The sequence below is a fragment of the Canis lupus genome, chromosome 13 (assembly GCF_003254725.2).
Source record: "Canis lupus dingo isolate Sandy chromosome 13, ASM325472v2, whole genome shotgun sequence".
In the NCBI taxonomy this organism is placed as follows: Eukaryota; Metazoa; Chordata; class Mammalia; order Carnivora; family Canidae; genus Canis; species Canis lupus.
The window spans coordinates 35779185-35802316 of NC_064255.1; the positions used below are offsets into that span (position 1 = coordinate 35779185).

General features: G+C 42.9%; 1 protein-coding gene across 7 annotated transcripts in view; it reads right to left on the reverse strand.

Annotated features, from left to right (window-relative positions):
* The window catches only part of PTK2 (protein tyrosine kinase 2), a 266474-nt gene that overhangs the window by 192886 nt on the left and 50456 nt on the right, over window positions 1-23132 (reverse strand). For 4 of the 7 annotated variants that reach the window (XM_049093130.1, XM_049093125.1, XM_049093123.1 and 1 more), the window contains exon 1: window positions 17514-17831. The exons of 2 other annotated variants lie outside the window; for them this stretch is intronic. In XM_049093130.1, the coding sequence (XP_048949087.1) occupies window positions 17514-17613 (100 nt within the window). In that variant the 5' untranslated portion in view covers window positions 17614-17831. Of the gene's footprint in view, window positions 1-16655; window positions 16759-17513; window positions 17832-23132 lie in introns of those variants that run through there. One more of the 7 variants, XM_049093132.1, reaches the window with a different exon arrangement.

Here is a 23132-nt window from a genome sequence, read left to right on the forward strand (position 1 = left end):
CACGAGAAAACTGCACAAAACATAGGAAGCAAATGCTTTCACACGCTGACACAGGCAGTACCTAACCATGACCTCTGAAAGAGGGGGACAGAGGAAACGAAACCTGGCTCTCTGCCAGGAGGCAGTTTCTAGACTGCAGCACAGAGGGCAACCCAAACAGAGCCTGGTGAGCTCAGGAAGAGCAGAGAGGCAGGGCAACTAGAATTTGCCAGGAGTCATGCAGAGAAAAAGCTCTAAATTCTCCTTGGAGCTCCTCTTGAACATCTGGGCATTTGAATTCATTAGTTCATTAAAATAGTCCTAACTGTGGTGTCTGGGTGGCTCAGTCAGTCAAGCCTCTGCCTTCGGCTCAGGTCATGATCTCAGGGTCTGGGACTGAGCCTCATATTGGGCTTCCTGCTTCTCCCTCCCCCCTGCTGCTCCCCTGGCTTGCAATCTCACACACATACTCTCTCTCAAAAATGAAATAAATAAAATCTTTTTTTAAAGAAACAGTCCTGTCTAGTGGTTCACAAAGAAAAAATTACTATTTTTAATGGGCTTGGATGATCATCTTAACATTTTAGTCTTTTAAAACTAACTCCAGAAACTTAGTTTGAAAAATTAGGAGTAGCTATGGTATCACGATGCTGAGATAGGAGTTTGGGCGGCTTTAAATCCAGCTCTATAAACACCCTATTAACAGGACAATAAGACATTTAACCTAGGTTTTGAACTGCACTTCACACAAGTATCACAGGGATTAAATATAAACATGTGTACAAAGACCGCGTGATCTAGAACATGCTACATACACACACAGTGAGGAAGCTGACGCCAATGATTCAGCAGCGAATACCTGCAAACCCACACCACATGGCAGCTCCTGGTATTAGCCTCATCTGTGGGCACAGATAGTGAGAGGCTAAATGATTTGCCCAAGATCACACAGCTATGTGTGCTGGCTCCACAGTCTGTGCTTCCACTTCCACACTAGACGCCTGCCACTCAAGAGTACAGTCCACGGACAAGCAGCACAGACATCATCAAGAGCTTGTAAGATCGGCAAATTGAATTTAAATTAAAAAAAATTTTTTTTAAAGTTTGTAAGAGCCCCACCACAAATTACTTAGGAAGAATCTGTGTTTTAACAAAATCACCACGTGATCATTATGCAAGATTTGTCTGGAAACCACAGCATTAGGACACCTGGATCAAAACTATCAAGTTATATAATAATTTTCTTTAGTGTATTTATTTATTTACTTCCCAACCCACTAATTCATCCTCTCGCTCCACCCAAAAAGTATTATAGTAGACTATATATAAGGTGTTCTCCTGGGCATCAGGATATCAGGAGAGATTGGTATTAGGAAAGAGACAGACTGGTAATAGAGCAGTGCACAGGAGACAGTCCCTGCCCCTATGGCCCTCATTAGGGAGACTATCACAGAGAAGTACATGAAAAAGTGTTAGGGGGTGATGTCAGGAAAATCTGTATCATCCAGACTTAGGGCACGGGTCAACTTCCTACAGAATATGAATTCCAAGCTGGGATCTTGAGAATGGGTATATCCAGCAAAAGACACGGCTGCAGGTGTAAGTCAATGATCCAGGGAGTCCATGCAAAGGCCAACGTGGCCTTCATTCAAACAGCAGAGAGGCTAGACAAGGCCCACAAGCTCCAGACGCAAGTGGGGAGCAAGACTGGTGTTAGGATATGCACCTGGGCAGCAAGTAAGCCCATTTAAACCAATCAGAAAGCTTCTGTTATAATTCTGACAGCACTAACTATGACCCAAGAAATGGAAAGACTTAAGAGCAGTAAAAAAAGTCAAGGTGGGGGGGCACCTGGGTGGTTTAGTCAGTTAAGCATCTGCCTTGGGCTCAGGTCATGATCCTGGACTCCTGGGATCAAGCCCTGCATTGGGCTCTCTGCTGAGCTGGAGTCGGCTTCACCCTCTGCCTCTCATCCTGCTTGTATTCCCTCTCACTTGCTCTTGGTCTCTTGCTCTCAAATAAAACCTTTTTAAAAAAAAAAGTCAAGGGCAGCCCGGGTGGCTCAGCGGTTTAGCGCCACCTTCGGCCCAGGGCGTGATCCTGGAGACCCGGGATTGAGTCCCATGTCGGGCTCCTGGCATGGAGCCTGCTTCTCCCTTTGCCTGTGTCTCTGCCTCTCTCTCTCTCTGTCTTTCAAGAATAAATAGATAAAATCTTAAAAAAAAAAAAAAAAAAGTCAAGAGGACAGGGGTTGACTAAGGTGCACATATAAGATTAAAGGAAAGTCAGCAGCCATCTTCCTTGCTCAGGTAACTGAGTGGGAAAGTGGCACCATTTCACAGAGACATAGAACACAAGAGGGGCAGACACTGTTTGCGGAATGCGGATGAGCAAGAAGTAGAAGAGTCACTTCAGTTTGGTATTTGCTACCAGGAACAACACAGGCCCACACGCGTGAACTCGTGCAAATGGAGATGCTTCCTGCCTGGAGTCAAGGAGCAGGGAGCTGGACTTTTGGAAGGGGAATAAGCCTTGGTGGGCCCCATCTGCTCTCGGTTTGGGGGTGGAGAGGAGGCATCTGCTATTCTGTCTGAGGCTCTTTAAAGCCTTTTACAAAACCCTAGAATTTCACGGCTGTAACTGAGTCTTTGTACTCCTAAGAAAGAGATGTATGTTTACCTTTGGGAAAATATCTCCATGGGTTCTCTTTGGGGAGCACTATGCAAAAGCAAAATAGCTAATGACAACATGTAGTTAAACTACTGTGCATAATAAAATAATGATTTCCAAAAAATAAAATAAAATAAAATAAAATAAAATAATGATTTCCCTAATATGCAGAGATTGATTTGGACCGCCTTATGGTAAAAGCTGCTTCTCTGTATCTAGACTGGGGGCTTCCAGAGGTTTCTTTAGGTAATTTTTTATGCAGCATTATCATGCAAGGACTATTCTAAGCACTTAAAAATGAAATAATTTAATCCTCATAATAACCTTATCACCCCCCCCCCTTCCAGATGTGGAAACAGAGAGAAGGGACCTGCCCAAGGCCACATGCCTAGTACATGAGACTCAAGGTCAGGCAGTCTACCTCCAGACCATGCTCCTGGGGATCCCTGGGTGGCGCAGCGGTTTAGCGCCTGCCTTTGGCCCAGGGCGCGATCCTGGAGACCCGGGATCGAATCCCACGTCGGGCTCCCGGTGCATGGAGCCTGCTTCTCCCTCTGCCTGTGTCTCTGCCTCTCTCTCTCTCTCTCTCTCTCTCTCTCTCTCTCTGTGACTATCATAAATAAATAAAAATTAAAAAAAAAAAAAAAAAAGACCATGCTCCTGCTCACCAAGCCTTGCTACAGCTGGGTTTGCTGGGTTCCCATCTTCTCTTGAAAATGCTATCATTAGAGGCTTCACTCCTGCATGGCAACACACAGTGGAGTGTCACCAGGTACTCGCCCATCATCTGTTGTTACCACGCCCCACTGTCCTGGACTAAAGGCCAGCTGGATTTGGAATTGCTACCACACACTCTTCTGTGGCCACAATGCTTCATGTATTCGTCCATTCATGCTTGTCCCCTATGGGCAAAGGAATGTGCCACGCCGCCCTTAGATTAATTAAGTCGAAAAACACTTCACCAAATTCTAGGCTAGGCAATGAAACAGATGTGTGAATATATGTATAATCCTACCCTGCAGAGCTTTCAGCCTAGTCCTCGCCCCTTCCATAGTTAGTATATCACAGATGCACAGGTGCCACAAGGGAGGCTTTCTCTCCATGAAAGGGCAGAGAGGGAGAGGCCCAAGAGGCAGCCACAGGGCTTCAGGAATCTGCAATCCGAAAATCTCTATCCTTTGCTTCCAGAAAATGTTCTTGCATCAGGTCTTTGATGATTTAATCCTTTTGTCTCTTTCTGTTGGGCCTCCTGAATTCATGATCCTATTTTCTTTATTTTCTTACCCAATTTTCTTTCCTATGCACACGTTCTGAGAGGTAACTTCCACCTTACTTCTCACTACTTTTACTGAGTTTATATCTGCTTTGGTACTTTTAATTTTCCTGTTCTTTGAATGTACTTTTAAAAAGTATTCTGGGGGGCCTGGGTGGTACAGTTGGTTAAAGCACATGACTCTCAGTTTTGGCTCAGGTCTGATCTCAGGGGGTCGTGTGATCTCAGGTGGTCATCAGATCAAGTACCGCATCAGGCACCTGGCAGTGGAATCTGCTTGGGTCTCTCTCTTCCTCTTCCCCTCCCTGGCCCTTCAAATAAATAAATAAATCTTAAGAAAAAAAAAATAGATTCTGTTGGTCTTTCATGGATGCAATATCTTCCCTTAGCTTTCTGGAGATCTTCTACTGAGATTTAAATGTTTTATCTTCTTTTAGCTTCCTTCTGCTTGTGGTTTCATCTTTATTACTCAAAACTGTTTTCTCTCTGTTTTGGCCTCAAATTGGGAAGCAAAAGCTGTCTTTATTTTCTTCTTATTGAAATATAATTTGCATATGACACATTAGTATTAGGTGTACAGCATATTGATTCCATACTTGTATATATTACAAAATGATCACTACAATAAGTCTAGTTAGCAACTGGCACCATACAAAGTTACAAGAAAATTTTTCTTTTGTGATGAGAACTTCTACGATTTACTCTCCATGCAACTTTTAATATTATTAACTATAGTGACCATGCTGTACATTGTATCCCCACAACTTACATATAACTGGAATTTTGTACCTCGACCCTCTTAATTCACCTCCCCACCCCCATCTAGCAACCCACTGTTCCTTTCTCTGGATCTAGCTTTGTTTATTCATTTGTTTTGTTTTTTAGGTTCCACACTAAGTAAGATCATACAGAATTAGTCTTTCTCTAAAAGACTAGTCTTATTAATGTAGCATAATGCCCTCACTATCCATCCAGGTTCCTGAAAATGGCAAGATTTCATCTTAATGGCCAAATAATATTCCATTGTATGTATGTATGTATATGTGTGTGTATGCACGCACACACATACACACACACCATCTTCTCTATCTATTCATTCATTAATGGACACTTAGGTTGTTTCCATGTATTGGCTATTGGAAATAATGCTGCAGCACACATAAATCTTTTCAAATTAGTATTTTCACTTTCTTTGGATAAATGTCTCATAGTGAAATTGCTGGATCATATGGCTAATTTTATTTTTAATTTTTTGAAGAATCTCCATAAAGTTTTCCATAATGGCTGTACCAGTCTATATTCCCACAGCAGTGCACAAGGGTTCCTTTTTCTCCACACCCTCAGGAATACTTGTTTTTTCTTGTCTTTTTGATAACAGCCATTCTGACAGGTGTGAGGTGATATCTTACTGTGGTTTTGATTTGCATCTCCCTGATGCTGAGTGATGCTGAGCATATTTTCATGTATCTGTTGGCTATCTGGATGTCTTCTTCGGAACAGCATCTATTCAGATCCTCAGATCCTCTGCCCATTTTTTAAACAGATTTTTTTTTTTTTTGGTATTGAGTTGTATGAGCTGTTCATGTATTTTAAATATCAATCCTTTATCAGATATATGAATGGGTCTCCCATTCTGCAGGCTGCCCGCTTTGCCCTCTTGTTGATTGCTGTGCAAAAACTTTTCAGTTTGATGTCGTGCCACCTGTTTATTTTTACTCTCCTGCAGAGGCTGTCTTTAAATACCTAGTTGTCGAGGAACCCTGTACATGCGGGTGATCTGGCAATCTGTGTGGTGAGCAGAGAATCAGCCACTTGGCTAGAGATCTCAAAATGTCAGAGTCGGCCTTTTCTCTTGGACCAGTATCCTTAGAAAAGAATGTTTCCACCTCCTGCCAGGATCGAGTGAAAGCCTCCTGACAGGATTCTGGGAGCCAAAAAGAAAGCAAGCATGGCTAACTTCACTTAATCCCCAATTTTGAGTGCGAGAATGCAATTTCCATAGTAAAATTTTTAACAACCCACAATGGGGAAAATAATTTACTACAATAGCATTTCAACTGTTACTACTTTCACTGGTTAGACACATCCCTCAGATTACCTAAAGTATCTCAACCTTGAGCTATTAACTTACTTTCTATGGGCAAGACACCCTAGAGATTACAGGACAGTTAAAACTTCACTTAAATCACAGAAATACAACAGCCCAATCTTATCCCTGAGCCTCTAACTGAGGAAGGCTGGAAATTCTACAGAAGACAGGTCTCAGCAAAAGGTTCACAAGTAGTGACTTCTGAGCAAGATCTTATTTTTTTTAATATTTTATTAATTTATTCATGAGAGACACAGAAAGAGAGGCAGAGACACAGGCAGAGGGAGAAGCAGGCTCCACACAGGGAGCCCAACGTGGGACTCAATCCTGGGTCTCCAGGATCACACCCTGGGCCAAAGGTGGCGCTAAACCGCTGAGCCACCCGGGCTGCCTCCTGCGTAAGATCTTGATTGAGAAGGAGTGCATGCTGCTTAATAATGTTAAGGACTGTGCCTGGCTCCCGCACTCCCCACTACGTAACTCTTAAATTACTAGAGGTTCCTTGTCTTGTAGAGCACAAGTAGTAATACCTACCCTGCTAGTTGAGATCACAAATGTAGAGTGTTTATATATTAGAGACAAAGTCAACATCCAATTCATGTAGTAGTTAGAAGGGTTAACCTGATTTCTCTAGGCCAATGAAAGGAAAATGCTGATTGTTCTCTAAATGGAAATCCTATGCGACTCCCCCCCATTTAATACTTCAAAAATTCCATCATAGCTCTAAAAAGCATCTTTCCTGTTACTCTTCAAAGCTCTATGAATCCTGTCAAAAAAAAAAAGAAGAAACAGACTATTGTTCCTACTATGGTAACATCTGGTATGTTTGAAATGTGTAATTAAATCCAATGACCAAATGAAGCACAAGTGTTCCATAGAATTTTCCCCTAAACCCTGCCCTATAAAAAAACAATACGCATTTTTCTAAACTGAAGATACACCAGCAGTATACCATTCCATCATGATCTCACATAAAAGTTAAAACAAAAAAGAATACCTAACAGTCTGGTATTATCTTCTCAATGATTCTGTCAACTTTACAACATGGTAAGATTTTCATAGTAAAAAAGGAGTGTTAGTATATGATATTCTAGCAGTATTCTGCTTCTCTAAAAAAATTTTAAGAAGGTTAACAAAACAGACCTTTGGGGAGATACAACATACTGGCCTCACTCTGGTTTACAAGGCCCTGGGTTTTTTCCTTGGTTTTTGTTTTTTTTTATTCAGACTATATATATATAAAATCTGTATTAAATATATATAAACATATATGAAATATATGTGTTATATTTATAAAAATTATATTTATAAATATATACAAATATATAAAAATAAATATATATCAATACAATATTTTTCTGTCAAGTATAAATAAAAGGAAAATTTATATTCACATCCCCTAAACTGAATACATAACATTAAACAAAAGAATGTGTAAAAAAGTCTCAAGCTGCAATCCAAATAAAATTTTGTAGAACACAGAAATCACCTATAGAGTTTGAAAAGCAAGGTGTCTGAAAATTAGAGGAACCCTCTCTGTGGAAGTGACAGCTAGAGGCTTTTTCTTCTGCCAGCACCTTGACACCTCTCACAGCACCACACAAAGACAACCGGAGTAGTACTAAGCAATGGGGGTGTCACAACACAGCTCCAGTGTGAATGTCTCCAACTAGAGCATGAGCCACCAACTAACCTCTTCAGACCTTCCTGGCGGCAGAGCCACACATCAGGACTTTGCCTGTCTGCACTCTTCCAGTCTGACCCTGCAGGAGTTGTCCTTCATCACCAAAATCCTCTGCTCCAGCAGCTCTCAGCCTCCTTCCTCAACATTCGAAGAATGGAAGGTGGCCATCCTTCCCCACCATTCTCCTCCCTCCTCCCTGGTTCTAGGAAGCTGTCTTCTTTTTTGTTATATGTTTTTGTCTGCATTTTTTCTAACAAATTCCTTTAATGGGGTACCACTTTATTATATATGTAATATTAGGGAACAGCATGAACATTTTCCACCTACAAACAACTGTTAACCATACTGTCTGGTCATCAAAAGACAGTATTCTAAGCATTTTAAATCTCCTATTTCAGATTTTGTGTATATAGTCTTTCCCCTCAGTTCTCAGGTTTTCGGAACCAGGCTAAAGTTACTGTGTTGATGTGTATGATCTCTTTCCAAACTGAGCATGATGCCAGACCTTCAGAGCTGCAATGCTGCATGGGGGCTGCACTTATGGTCCACTAGCTTTGCACCAAAGTCTAACATGTAAGATGCACAAATCTTGAGTGCAGAGCTCCACGGCTTTTGACATAAGCAAACACATACAAGCATGTGTGCGTCTCCATCCTTGGACTACTACTACACAAGATAGAAAACATTTCTGCTGCTGCTTTCTGGCCCTTTGTGACAAATACCGCGCCACCAAATGGGACTATGACTCCTAGTACTGCCACCAGAGACTGGTGCCTCCTAACTTTACACACACAGTCATGCAATGGAAACATAAGAGGAGGGCAGCCCCGGTGGCGCCGCCCGCAGCCTGGGGTGTGATCCTGGAGACCCAGGATCGAGTCCCACGTCAGGCTTCCTGTATGGAGCCTGCTTCTCCCTCTGCCTGTGTCTCTGCCCCTCTCTCTCTCTCTGTCTCTATGAATAAATAATATCTTTAAAAAACAAAAAGGAAACATAAGAGGACATCTCCAGCTTGTTTTATGAGAACGGCAGTTCTTGATATAAAAGTGCCACAAAAAAGGTCACAAGAAAAAAAATTAGATTGATATCCCTCATCAAATAGATTTCCTCAACAAAATATTGCATATTGGATCTAACAATATCTAAACAGGTTAATACATCATGATCAAGTGGGATTTACCTCAGGAATGCAATGCTGATTCAACAATCAAAACGCAATCCACCCATTATTTTAAAAAACAGAAAATTAAAAAAAAAAAAGAAAAAACAAAATTTCTACAATCAAATCGATACAGAAAAAAAAAAACACTTGACAAAATTCAATACCTTCTCATGATTTAATTTTTATTTATTTATGATAGTCACAGAGAGAGAGAGAGAGAGAGAGAGAGGCAGAGACACAGGCAGAGAGAGAAGCAGGCTCCATGCACTGGGAGCCCGACGTGGGACTTGATCCCAGGTCTCCAGGATCGCACCCTGGGCCAAAGGCAGGCGCCAAACTGCTGCGCCACCCAGGGATCCCCCTTCTCATGATTTAAAAAAAAAAAAAGAAAAGAAAAGAAAAGAAAAATTCTCAGAAAACCAGGACTTAAAAGGAAAATTTTAACATTCAATAGAAGATATCTAAAAAAACAAAGACAAAACTATAACTAAATGCTATTTAACGCTGAAAACTCCCTCCATGGGGTTAGCGTATGACAAGAATACTGTAATGAAGGTGCTAGTCAAGGCGAGAGGGCAAGACAGAGAAATAAAAGACAAAGACTGGATGCTTTCAGCCCAGGGTGTGATCCTGGAGACCCAGGACCAAGTCCCACGTCGGGCTCCCTGCATGGAGCCTGCATGGAGTCTGCTGCACTCTCTGCCTGTGTGTCTGCCTCTCTCTGTCTCTCATGAATAAGTAAAATCTTTTAAACAATTTTTTAAAAAATAAATAAAAGACAAAGACTGGAAAGAAAAAGTTATTTTCAGATTACATGATTATAGATTTCTTTGGATTTTGGGGGATCCCTGGGTGGCTCAGCGGTTTGGTGCCATCCTTCAGCCCAGGGCATGACCCCAGGGTCCTGGGATCAAGTCCCACATCAGGCTCCCTGCATGGAGCCTGCTTCTCCCTCTGTCTATGTCTCTGCCTCTCTCTGTCTCTCATGAATAAATAAATCTATTTTTAAAAGAAAGATTTCTTTGGATTTTCTACTTGCTCAAGTAAACCTCCAGAACTAGTAAGGCCACAAGATAAACTAACAAAATAATCTACTTCTACATACTAAGCCAAGAATTGAACAACTAACCCTACAAGTCAAAAAACTGTCCTTTAGGGCAGCCCAGGTGGCTCAGCGGTTTAACACCTGCCTTTGGCCCAGGGCGTGATCCTGGAGTCCTGGGATCGAGTCCCACATCAGGCTCCCTGCATGGAGCCTGCTTCTCCCTCCTCCTGTGTCTCTGCCTGTGTGTGTGTGTGTGTGTGTGTGTGTGTGTGTGTGTGTATCATGAATAAATAAAATCTTTAAAAAAAAGAAAACTGTCCTTTACAATAGCATCAGAAAAGCATGAAGCTCTCCACACTAAGATCGGCTAAGGGAGACCACAGACCGAGTGACCTGGACAGGTCTACCAGAAGTCACAATACTGTTCACAGGTCAGTTCTCCCAAACTGATGCACAGACTAGACACAGCCCCAGTCAAAACCGAAGAGAACTAAAAGTCCGTCAGCTCTAGAAGCTGCTGTCACTGGCAAAGCACCCACCCTGCCCGTAAGCCCAAAGACTCAACAAGACTGTGCAACACAAGCTACACGAAAGCACCCCCACCAGAGCATCAGAGCACAGGAAAGCAGCCAACAGTGTGCTTGTCTTTTCACTCAAAGGAACAACATACTATGACCACCGGTTGGTTTTCAACATCAAACTCCTATGAAACACATAAAATAGGACTCATTTTCTACAACCTTCTAGGAAGAAAGGTATAAAGATGCAAACATATCACCTGAAGAAGTTCAAGATAATATACATGTGTACATAAACCCAGTTCTATGAACTACAGTCAATAACACTATATAATTTATACAAATATTACTCAAAAACAAAGCCAAAATACTGTGATAATTGTTTTAAAGTTAATTTTTCTCCTTAACTGAAAACTGATAAAAGTTATGAAATACAGAAAACTGTTAAATTTACAATAAATTCTTAATAGCTTGAACAATTACAGATGAATCTGAAATCAAAGACGTGTGAACACCATTTTAAAAACCGTGTCACTGACCATTTAGGCACTAGAAAGAAGTTTTCTAATTTTCACAAAAACCTCCACGACCTTTCCCATCTGCCTCTAGTGCTTTGAACCTCTGTCGCTGCAAGAAGACAAGGTGACTGAATCATTAATCCACTCACGTGCTCCCTACAGGAGTCCAGGAGGTGTGAGGCCCTGGGAGGGCAGCAATAAGCAGGACTGACCGGTTCCTCGCCTGTAGGGGGTGGGGGGGAGGGTGCATTTCACCGCAGGACAGCAGGACAGCAGGACAGCAGGACAGCAGGACAGCAGGAGCAGTGCACCCCAGAGCGTGTGAGCTGGTGAAAAGGGCCAGCAGGAGCGGGCGCCGGGGACAGATGGGGACAGCGGTGAGGGCATAAGGGTGGTCGGGGGGAGGGGGGAGGACACACAACATGGGTTCATATAATGACTGGGGGACAGACAGACAGACAACAGAAGCTGGTGCACACGCCTCCCCGCGCTGGCGAGAAGGCCCTCGGTGAACTGAAGAGCTCTCAGACTGCCCCTGAGGAGAACACGGGGAAGCGGGCAGCCTCTTCTCCAAGGAGGAAAGGGAGAGGACCTGGGAGACAAAGAAATGATAAGAGCCCCCGTATAATTTCTGTCCGCGAGGGAGTTGACGTTAACGACACTCCCACCAGGCCTGAAGGGGGTCAGAAGCAAAGGGGAGCCCTTCAGGGAGAGCACCCTGGCCGGGCTGTGCTCCTCTCCTTGCCCAAGCACTGCCCACCTGCTGTGGCCTCAGCCTCCACCACGTGTTCGGTCCCCTACCACCCCCCACCCTCCCCGCCCTGCCCTGGATGCCTCCTAGTGCTGAGGAGCAAGTACTAGGAATCTAGGCGACAAGGCCCTAGTGGTTCCAGGTGCCCCCAGGGAGAGGGAAAGGCACTGGCGAGGCAGCAGCGAGGCACAGGAGCAGGCAAGGTGTGCAGAGGCCCGCAGCAGCACATGGAGCAGGGCCAGGTCGGTGGGCAGGGCTAAGACCAGAAGGCTGGGACCCCACGTGGGGACACTGATCCTGAGGGGCAGAGTGAGGGCTTCCAAGAGTCCCGCTCTCACCCCTCAGAGAAAGGGGGTGGAAGAGCAAGCCTTCCCTACTCGCCTCTCCACGAACCTTAATGCAGCCTCTGGCCATCATCAGCAGGAAAGCCCATCCTGATTTCCCTAAACACTCCACAGTTCACTTCTCAGTGCCTTTGCCCTCAGAATCCCCACCTTCTCCACTGGCATCAGACAGCACTGCCTTTAGAAAAATGCCCCATCCCACTTCCTAGCTGCAGGTTAAGTATATTGCTTACCTTAACTTCAACTATAAAGTGTAGGTAATTTAGTACCTATTTTATAGAGTTACTGGAGATATCACATTTTTTTGACAAATTGTCAAACCATCATACAAATTAATGGTTTTACTTCACCTAAGGCAAATGGACAATTGGCTATTGGAATAATGATAGAAGAGTGGAAAACATTTGTACATTTTCTACAAAACTCTCAGCTGCCTGAGAGTAGAGACACTGGCATTAAATCTTTCTTTAATACCACCTACCATAGTACGTGAATATAGTAGGTGCTTTGTAAACATTTGTTGCAAGGTAAGTAGTAAGTTGTTTGTAATAAAGGATGAAATTGAGGCTAAATGTTAAGTATGATAGATGGAAAAGCACTAGCTGGAAGAGGTGTTTTAATAAAGCACACTGAACGTGGACTTTAGTGAAATTCTGGAAAAAAAAAAAAAAGGAAAGAAAAGAAAAATGCCCCGGATTTCACCACTTTGGGGGGCTTTTTCACTCAACAATCACTGAGTGCTGATAATATGCCAGACCATATGGACTCAAAAAGCAGTAACATTTGAACTTGGCCCAAAGGAAGTTTACAACCAAGGAATGTGAGAAAAGCAAATAAACAAAGTTGAGTGAGTTACCAGCTATGCCAGTGTGTGCAGAGCTGATGCACAAAGATGCCCGAGCCCAACCAGGTGTCCAGATGAGACGGACAGATGGGCAGACGGGCACATGTGCACACGCATACACGTGCGTGTACGTGTACACACACACAAACGGCCATGCCTTAGGGCAGAATCCTGAAGGTTTCCCATTTAAAAAGAATGAATGGGGCAGCCCAGGCGACAAGCAGTTTAGCGCCACCTGCAGCCCAGGGCGTGATCCTGGAGACCCTGGATCGAGTCCCACGTCGGGCTCCCTGCATGGAGCCCGCTTCTCCCTCTGCCTGTGTCTCTGCCTCTCTCTCTGTGTCTCTATGAATAAATAAATAAAATCTTTTTAAAAAATAAGTAAATAAAAATAAAAAGAATGAATGTTCCAAGCAGAAGGAGCAGCCGAGCTTAACGGGGCATGAAGGGGCACCACCCGGCAGGGGCCTATCAGAGAACTAACCACACAGTGCCCTGGCAGAGTCCATCAGAGGCAGAGTCGGGGGTAGAGGCCGGTGGAGAGGGGGGCAGGCAGGGAACAGACTGGAACTCAGCTCAGCGTTCATTCTTACTGAGGGCCTAGTGTGTGCCGGGCACCACAAGGGGTTCCCTCATGCTGGGCACTCATATAAATCAGTCACTCTTCTGGAAAGCATTTAACACCTTTTACTGTAAAGGTAGATATCTAGACTATTTACATAAGTACAATTATAAAATAAATTCACACACTTACATATAAATATATTTCTAATCTGTTTTCCTCACGAGTCAATTAGCAACTCAAGCTGTCAGACCGGATGGCCACGATCCCAGAGGAGTGGCAGAGGCCCAGGGAGATAATTCCCAGGGAAGCGATCAGGCCCTGGGAGCCCGACTGAGACCCATCTGTTGAGAGAGCTAGAATTCGGTGTGTGCGCTGCTGTAGGAAGAGACTCAAACACCAATCTACTCCTCTCACCCAACTGTTCTTCGAGCATGTGGATTAGTTAAGTCTATAATTTATCCATTCATTAAGGGAATATTCATTTCTGCCAATACCTTGTCAAGCAGAAGAAAACCTGACGCTGTCCCTGACTATGTTGCATTTACTATCCAGCAAAGAAGACAAGAGAGCAAGCAGGTACAATATGTAACGGTCAATGCCGGTCACTGCTGTGCAAAACCAGCAGACAAGGCTCAGGGAGGGAACATCAGGGAGAACGCGGTTTACACAGACAGGGCTGAGAGAAGCTTTAGGCTCAGACATGCGAGGCCAGGAGGAGCAGGCCAAGCAGGGGAGGAAGAGGCACAGAGGCCTGACAGGGAAGAGCTCTGGGTGTCTGAGGGGCTCCCATGACAAAACAACTGCACTACTGATGAGCCAGAGGCCAAAGGCCTGAAGCTGGAGATGGTGGGGAGAGGCCAGATCAGGTGAGGCCTTGCAGGCCACGTTAAGGATTTGCAATCTTATCCAAGAAGAAGCCACCAGGGAGTTTTTAGGAGAGTAACACTGCATTCGTGTTTTTATAAACTCACTCCGGCAGCTGTGTGAAGAAGGATGAGGAGTGAGGAAACAGGAAGATCCAACAGGAAACCACAGAGAGAGATGAAGGTCTCCTGGCGCAGAGTGGATGCTGCAGAGAGGGGGCAGGGGGAGTAACTCCACACCTGTTCTGGAGCCAGGATGGTAAGGGTACTGAGATGGAGTGCTTCCATGCGGCAGGAAGCATCACAGAGGCCTGGGCCTGTGGCATGAGCGACTAAGTGCACGAGGGTCCAGCACGTTAACTAAGATGGGGGGACTTGGGGAGGAACAGATTTCAGGGGGAACAATTAAGAAGCTCTCTCAAGATGTGCATGTATGTGCAAGCTGACCACTGGAATCCAAGACAGAGACGTGAAGACAGGCTGCACACAGAACTCTCTGGATGGAGGGAGGGAGAGGGAGTTTAAAATATCGATACAAAAAAAGCATGACTAAAAAAAAAAAAAAAAAAAAAGCATGACTTCAACCACAGGACCCAGAATCACATACATAAACAATTACTGGTATACTCAATCTCCATTTGCTACTGAAAGATCTAGAAAAAAATCGGCACGCACACTTGTCCTAACAAGCACAGTCCTGACACTTCTTGAATCCTTTCCAGTCTCTCAGAGAGACGAAACAAATAAAGGGCACACTCATGTCATCTATGAACTTTCCAAACAGGGCTTTCTGCATTCAATAACCTTGCAACCAAATACAGCACTACAGCACTGCAAACATTTACTTCCACACTCTGAATTAAAACTGCCTTTATTAAGCCTAGGAAATCATGATGTAGTTCAACACATGTCATAACAAAGTCATTTTAAATACATGAAAATGTTATCAGCTGTGGGAGTGACCTGGGGGGGGTTTCCTTACCCTAACTCTGCGATACAATAAACTGTATCACAGAGACAGCCACAGATGTCTTAAGGATACCTTAAAGTTTTCAGTTCAAAGTATACAAATATAGCTCTGTTCTATTATTTTTAGCCTGTTCTACTAAGTATATTGTGTCTTCTTAAATTGGGACACTGCTGTTTTTGAGGTTAATGTGGCTGATAAAATCAAATGTGAGGTTTCAAATGTCTAACTGCAAATAGAGATTAACAGTCTCCAGACTTGAGGGCTTTATTTTGTCTTTATCTAAAAGTAGTAACTTTTATACTTGAAAATAACCAATTCAGCGAATTCCTATACATCAATATCTTTGTCTTTATCACACAGCAAAAATTAACCAGAATAAAACCTAGAGTTTCCTGCCTTCCTGGCCTGGTACAGAGAAGTGTGCTGAGAAGCTGGCACACTGTGTACCCCCTGGGGAGGCGGTGTACTCAGCCCTGAGAAGGGGACAGGGTGACAAGCTCCTTAGTGTCGTCAGACACCTCCTCTTGAACGATCCAGAATCACTTGCTCTGCCAGTCAGCAAATATAATGGGAAAAATAAGTTGCTTCCATCAGTTGCTTTGGAATGAGCAAAAACACCTCAGTCTCTCTTTTCTTCTGAAGTTCATATTTGTAAAGTCACTTTGAATTACTTAAAAACCCAGGAAGCAATTATTTAATATCCCATTGTTACTGGATTCATAGACTTGAATCTAACCTAGACTTAGTAAAATCAGAGCCTTATTGCTAAGGATCAGTGCTAACAGAGGACTGTCACACCACGGAGGTGGCGTTGTATAATGGGTCCCCACAAGTCTGGGGGAGGGCAAAATCTTCAACAAGTATAGTACAGAACTCTCTGCCTCTGAGCACTCATTACTAGTCAAGCTCAATTATACTGTGCAGTCCTCAGGTGAGAAATTACAGTTTTTAAAAGTTCCCATCCCCAACACCCTTTAAAAATCAATAGTTTGAATTTAACTCAGCAACATCTTTACTTTAAATACCTAAATCAGGAAATAAAGTGACAGGTGCTTTGTTCAGAGAAAGAGAGCATCACATTAAAAGAGTTCTAACATCACAAGTTTTAGAAATGTTTAAAAGGGGTGCTGGCTCAGTTGGTGGAGCATGTGACTCTCTTGATATCAGGGTTGTGAGTTCAAGCCCCACGCTGGGTGTAGAGATTACCTAAAAATAAAATCTTTAAAAAACAAAAGAAAGAAATCTTTAAAAGCCTAGACAAGAATTACTAGATAATGCTGACAACTTGGTAAACGAAAAGTGATCTAACAGAGAAACTATGGTCTGGCACTAGCACCTCAATGTCCTGGCGGCTTTAGAAGTTTTAAGCTAGACACTAACCTGAATCAGTCTGAAGGTCTACTTATAATACTGCAGGTCTTTACCCAGCGCACAGGTTTCTTCCTTTTAAAAATCTTTCCTTAACGTGATACTTGAATATATTCTTTAAAGTAATAATAAATATTTGTATTAAATTCTTTATTATGAATTTCATCTCCTAAGGATAACATTCACTAGTACTTTAAAAGAAGCAGATAAATTATTGGTCTTATTCATACATGGATTATACAGCATTTGTGACTTGTAAACATGCTTTCCAAACATTGTCTTGAATGTTACAATGAAAATATATTTTATATTTATATTTTTATGCAAATAAAAACCCTAACAACATTAAACTAGAAAATGTTTATTCACAGTATTACTGACCCTAAGTGATAAGCCCACCTTACAATAATACAAAGTTTCAAATTAAATACACAGTCTTTATGGTAAGTAAAGAAAACCAATTTTTGAAATAAGAAAAACCAGATCACTTTTTTCCTTCAGTCCTATTTAAGATAAAATTAGTCTCTTTATTCTTTAAAAACTTTCACATCACAGAACGGATATGGGTGCCTTAATTAAAACACACAAAATAAAACATAAAACTATAAGAGACAGGACAAAGCTTAAAAAAGATAACTTAGTTAAAATGCACTTCCATAAAAATATTTGTATTTACTTTTCTAGAAGCTATCTAGGTCAGTCATTTTATGCAAGAGCTGCAAACCTATACCACATCAAGTTCTACTTTTCTTTAAATTTAATTGTAAATCTATGTGAAATAAAGTCTGAAAAACTCTTATCCACCTTTTTAGTGCAAAAGCATGAGTCTGAGTAAAATTTAAACCAAATAGATTTTTAAGTTATGTATACCTTTAGCCCAACACATTGGAAATGGACTACAGCCGCTCTTCTCCATACAGACGGCACCTGCTGGTCTCAGGGCCTCTCGGCCCGCCAGTTCCAGCAACATAAACTCAGGCCTCTCAAGATCAGGCCAGGCGTCCGCGCACCAAGTCCCCGTTCATCGCTCCCACAGGGTTCGCTTCGATCCACAGCCACACTAAGTTTCCCCTGTGCGCTCCTTCTGTCAGAGCTTGAAGCAAAATTTGGGAGGTGCTCCTTCTGTAATATTTTCCAGCAGCTCGCAGAATGCCTCTCAGTTACAGAATCTTCTCCTGCTTCCGCAATCTGAAACACAGACCATCCTGGCTAGATTGAGCTCCTGAGCAGAATGAAACCAGCTAGTAATGTGACCCCACCGGCCTGGGTGCCTAGATTCATTCAGGGAAGGAGAGAGGGAGGGAGGGGAAAGAGGCCAGCAGCCAGGACCTGATTAATATGCTAATCCCGCCCTTCTGCTCAATTCATCTGGCAGGCTTCTGCTCACAAAACCAACAGGCTATTCTAAAATTGAGTACGCTGCAAATCAAGTCTGACCCAGATCATGTCTGTAGATGGCTCCTCCAACTATTTTTGTTTTCAAAGTCATGCCTCGGGCCTATTACCAGCCTAATTCTGACCTTAAGCCTTAAGGTAACCACCTTGATGAAAAGTAAATAATATTGGGGGAAAAAAGCTTGATCAACATTAAGAAGTCTGTAAAGACTATGTCTACAGGAACCCAGATATTTCAAAGGTAAAAAATCTTTTTCAGGTTGACTTACTTTTTCAAAGTAAGTTTGCAAATTTATAAAACTATTTAGAAAACACATAACAACAAGAGTTTGAAGTTGCAAGATTCTATTAAAATTAGCTTAGGGATACTGAGGAATCCGAGATACCTGATTTCTTAATTTGAAAACACAAGTGAGTACTAAACCTATACTGAAGGACAGAAAAAACACTCTAACAATCTGTAGTAGTTAACTTTTTAAAAAAATGCAGAGCTAGTTACACTTTTTCCATTCAAACTGAGAGATAGTCACCGTCATCTCTAAAATTTAGCTATTTAAACACTTCCACTTTGGCAGTAAGACAGTAATAAACTGGGCTCCTACAGCCTCTGTTGTCTGAGTACACGGAATACACATTCAAGCTCTACCCAGTTCAGCTATCCTATTATGTGGGTAATTCTGTTAGTAGTAAATCCCATACACTAAGAAAAAAAATCAACTCCTCTACTTAACTGTGAACATGACCGAGACTTTATGAATTCACCAACTTGTGAAAACAAGAGCTGAAAAAGGCTAGGGGAACAAGAGGCCTATCTGTGTCCCGTGATGCCCCAGGACAGCTAGTTTCATTTCTGATACGCTACTCTCGATGATGGATTTGTCTCCAGGCGTTACATTCAGCCTCCTAATAGCAGTCAGAGCTCGAATAACCTCTTGGATGCCCCTGGTGAAAACATATCATTCACCAGAGAGAACTCTGACCCCAGACAACACTGGGAAGAAAAGAGGCTCCAGAAAAACACAGGCGAGCAAGCTAGGAAAGAAACAGAAGAAACAAGCGGATAGATCACCATTACTGAGGACCCTCAGGACAAAAAGGCCATCTTAGGAGAAATCCAAGCACATCCCACAACCAAGTCCGGTGTCTGACACAGGCCCCTGAGAACGGCTTGCGGTTTAATTTGAACCTTCAAATAATAGATGTATCAACAACACAAGCAAACAATGAGTCTCTCTTGGAACTTAGGACTCTAAAGTTAAAAAACAGAAGCTACCTTTACTAGCTGCCAACAATATTCTACATACCAAATATTGGTCACACCCAATTTTCACGTCTTCTAAGCAAAAACAGGGCTGTCACATCTTTTAAAGATGCATTAAAGATGGAGTCAAATATCTAGGAAGTGACACTGCTTCACTGAGCCCACCTGTCACCCAAGAAGCCAGGGGTCTTTACGTATACACACACACCCAGAAAGGGTTTTTGAGCCAGACTGAATAGATGTCCCAGCACCACCTGCACAGAAGAGACAGGGGTTGGTGCAAGCAAGTGGTGGCAGTGCCTGGAGCCTCCACGCAGTACAGGAGGGGAGGAGAGGACAGACAAGGGAGAGGAAAAGTCAAGTCTCTAACTGCAGAGTAACCAGTGGGTGGCAGCTTTCTCTCCCACCCCACCAAGCTTTCTGTTTATCTCAATATCCAAGTATCACTTCCTCATGTGCAAAGTCCTGACGGTAGAAAAGATGACAAGATCCAAGAAGCAAAGACCCCTCCAGGCCACCAAGCAGAGCCCCACTGGAAGCAGCAGCCACGCAAGAGCCGAGAAGCAATCAGGCTGCTGAGAAGAACAGACAGGCAGAAGAGGAAGGGTCTGTGCCAAGCAAAGGAAAAGCTACTGTGCTCAGCACTCTCAAAGAGAAAAACCATCACCCTTCACTCTTGACACAACCCCAACAAAGCAGTTCATTCCCCACAAGTACCAAAGAGGAGAGTGCAGTTCAGGTGGTGGGGCACAGGCCTAAGGTCAAACCGCTGAGAGATTACACGAGGACTAGCCACTCTGGACAGCATCACTCCTGTTTTCTTCCAGCTAAACAGGAAAAACCAATTATGCTCTTAGATTCCCAATTCCTGAAAAGAGCAGGAAAGGCCTACAGTTAATGGTGGGGCAAGTGAAAAGATGAGCAGTCCCTTTATGTGCTCTGAATAAGAAACTCTACAAGCTAACATAAAGGCTGTCATTCATTAAAAAGTTCTATGGTCTCTTTAGAAAATTCTATAGTATCAGTAATAATTAAGAGCAATCCAGGGAAGTCCTATTTCACAGGTAAACTCCTAATTAAAATTTACAAGAAAGATGCTACTATTTTCTTGGACCTCAATCCATAGCCATCCTGGACTCCGGTCTGTCTCTTTCCTCAAAGCAATCCATTAGCAAAACCCAACATCCTTGCCTTTAAAAAAAATCCGGACAGTGTAGGTGCCCCCACCGGCCCCACCACCCTACACTCTGTTCCCAACCAGCTGCCACACCAGCCCTTTCATGATGCCAATCACACACCATTTCACTCCTCTGCTAAAGCTCACCACAGTTCCCCAACTCTGCCAGGACCAGTGCTTAGGTACTCAGCCCTGTCCGTGAGGCCCTGTGCATGTGGCTCCCCTCCCACCTACACCCTCTGTCTCACTGTGGCCTGGTTCCGGTTTCCTGGGCTTCAACACACTGACCTCCCTGCTGTCCTCTGCCCACACCAGGCCTGTCCCATGCCCTTTCCCTGCTTCACTTCCCATGGCACTTACATCTTCTCAATACCATGTGACTGACTTACACAGTATGTTTATTGTCAGGCTGCCCCCACCACAATCCAATCACCATGGTAGGAAGGAATCTGGTCTATTTTACATATATCATCTTACAGGCCTTATTATTGAACTGGTAAGAGGTACAGGCCAGATTCTGCACATCCAGAATATACAACCTACAGGTAACAAGGAGATGGCAGAGGGAATTTCTATTCTCTTTTAGAGGCCACGACCACAGAAAAGGCATCTAGATGTTCTAGATGTCAGGACTCGGTGCTAAGCTCACTGATGGCATGGCCTGCCTCAATCTCAGGCACTGCTTTACCTCTGAAACTCCACTCAGCACAGGGGCCTGATTAAGTATTCACTGAATACGTGAAGTAAACTATATGAATATATAGTTTCAAGACATATAAAAAGAATATTAAAAAATGGAGAAAGAAAAACTGACATAAAATCTAGGAAACCCATGTGGACTGCCTCTCCCCATCCCACGTGAAAAATAAGTCACACAATTGTATTCTGGTACTCCTATGAGAACTTCCATTGCAAATTTCTGTAGAACAAAACGAAAATATTGTGTGAGACTAGAAAGAAGTCCTTAGAAGTCTAGCAAACAAGGTGATGATGAGCAGGATCAGGAAGCAGAAAAAGGAATTCCAAAACCCTTCATATACTGTGCAGCTAATACGACTTCCCTAAAGAAACCTGGCTGTAGGTGAGAAAGTCACTGGAAAGGACTACAAAGAAAGAAGCCAAATATAAATGTCACCAAAAGCAGATCACACAAATGCAAGTCTGATTCTCACACTTCTAATACAGCTATACAGTTTTATTCATTGGCGTTAAGTAATACTTAAGGGCAGTAATTAGAAGAATAAAGCCATGGTAAATGCTGTCAAGTCAGTTAACAGGAAGAATGTGAAAGAAAACCGTAACTCATATTATACATACAGAATTCAAAATTTACCTCTCTTATGTGTTTTATGTGTTTTTTACCTCTCTTCTTTTATGTCTGTTTGTGTTAATCAAGAATTACAGATTTAAATAAAATCAACACTGTTATACTACGGTGGCTCCAATTAGCAGCTGGTCATTACAACACACCCTAACTTCCAAAAGCTGGGTATCCTATCCTAAATTTAATTCTATTAAGACTCACAGAATTATCACTTCTATGTGCTTCACTGTTTCCACCAGAAAACAGAAATAACTTTTCTAAAAATCTTAATCTATCAACATAAATTAAGACTTGATAAAGACAAAAGAAATGTAGTGATAAGGATAGAATCATGTTCTGAAGACAAATAAATAATAGGTCTCAAAATACAACATACTCCAAAAGGTGATGATGTTACTTGCTGTCCTTGCAAAGTGTCTAACAATTACTATACCTCCTCCTTCTGTTACTCTGAAGGAACTCTGGGGAAGCTGAGGAAGGCACTACATTTGCATCTGGAAGATACACAGGAACCCCAGTCCTGTGAGACAAGGAAAGACTCATTTCACCATCCTGAATTTGTCTGTTCATCTGTCCAAGGACAATGGCAATACCTATCACCTGAGTACTGACTACATGCCAGTCATCAAGTAGCATAACAGCAATACTAGTAACAATGAGACTATGATACCGATATAATGGGGATACTAAGTCAGTGCTCACTCTGTGCCAAGCCCCATCCTAAATACTTTAAAAATATGGACTCAGGTATTAATAAACAACTTCATGAGGTAGATTCTATGACCCCCGTGTAACAGGTGACAAACAGAAACATGGAGAGCTGAGCAACTTGTCTGAGTTCACAGACCTCCTGCATAGCAAAGCTGGATATCACACTTGGGCAGTCAGACTCCAGAGTGTGCTCCTTCATTAACTACTGTAGAACTTCACCTATTTTCTTTTTCCTTTTTTTTTTTTAAGATTTTTTTTTTTAATTTATTCATGAGAGACGCAGAGACATAGGTAGAGGGAGAAGCAGGCTCCCCCACAGGGAGCCTAATGTGGATTCAATCTCAGGGCCCCAGGATCACAACCTGAGCTGAAGGTACATGCTCAACCTCTGATCCAACCAGGTGCCCCTTCACAATGAATAATTCCAAAGACCAAAGACTTCACAAGCCACACGTGACAAAAAGGCACACTGAGGAACCGAGAAATGAAGCAACATGCTTGATGTCATAGCTAACTGGTCGGTGGCAGAACTGGCACCAGAACTGGGACACCTGCCAGTGCACACACCCTAGCCACCACCTGTAATGACACCACCTCCGGAGGCTGCAAAGATTTCCAGAG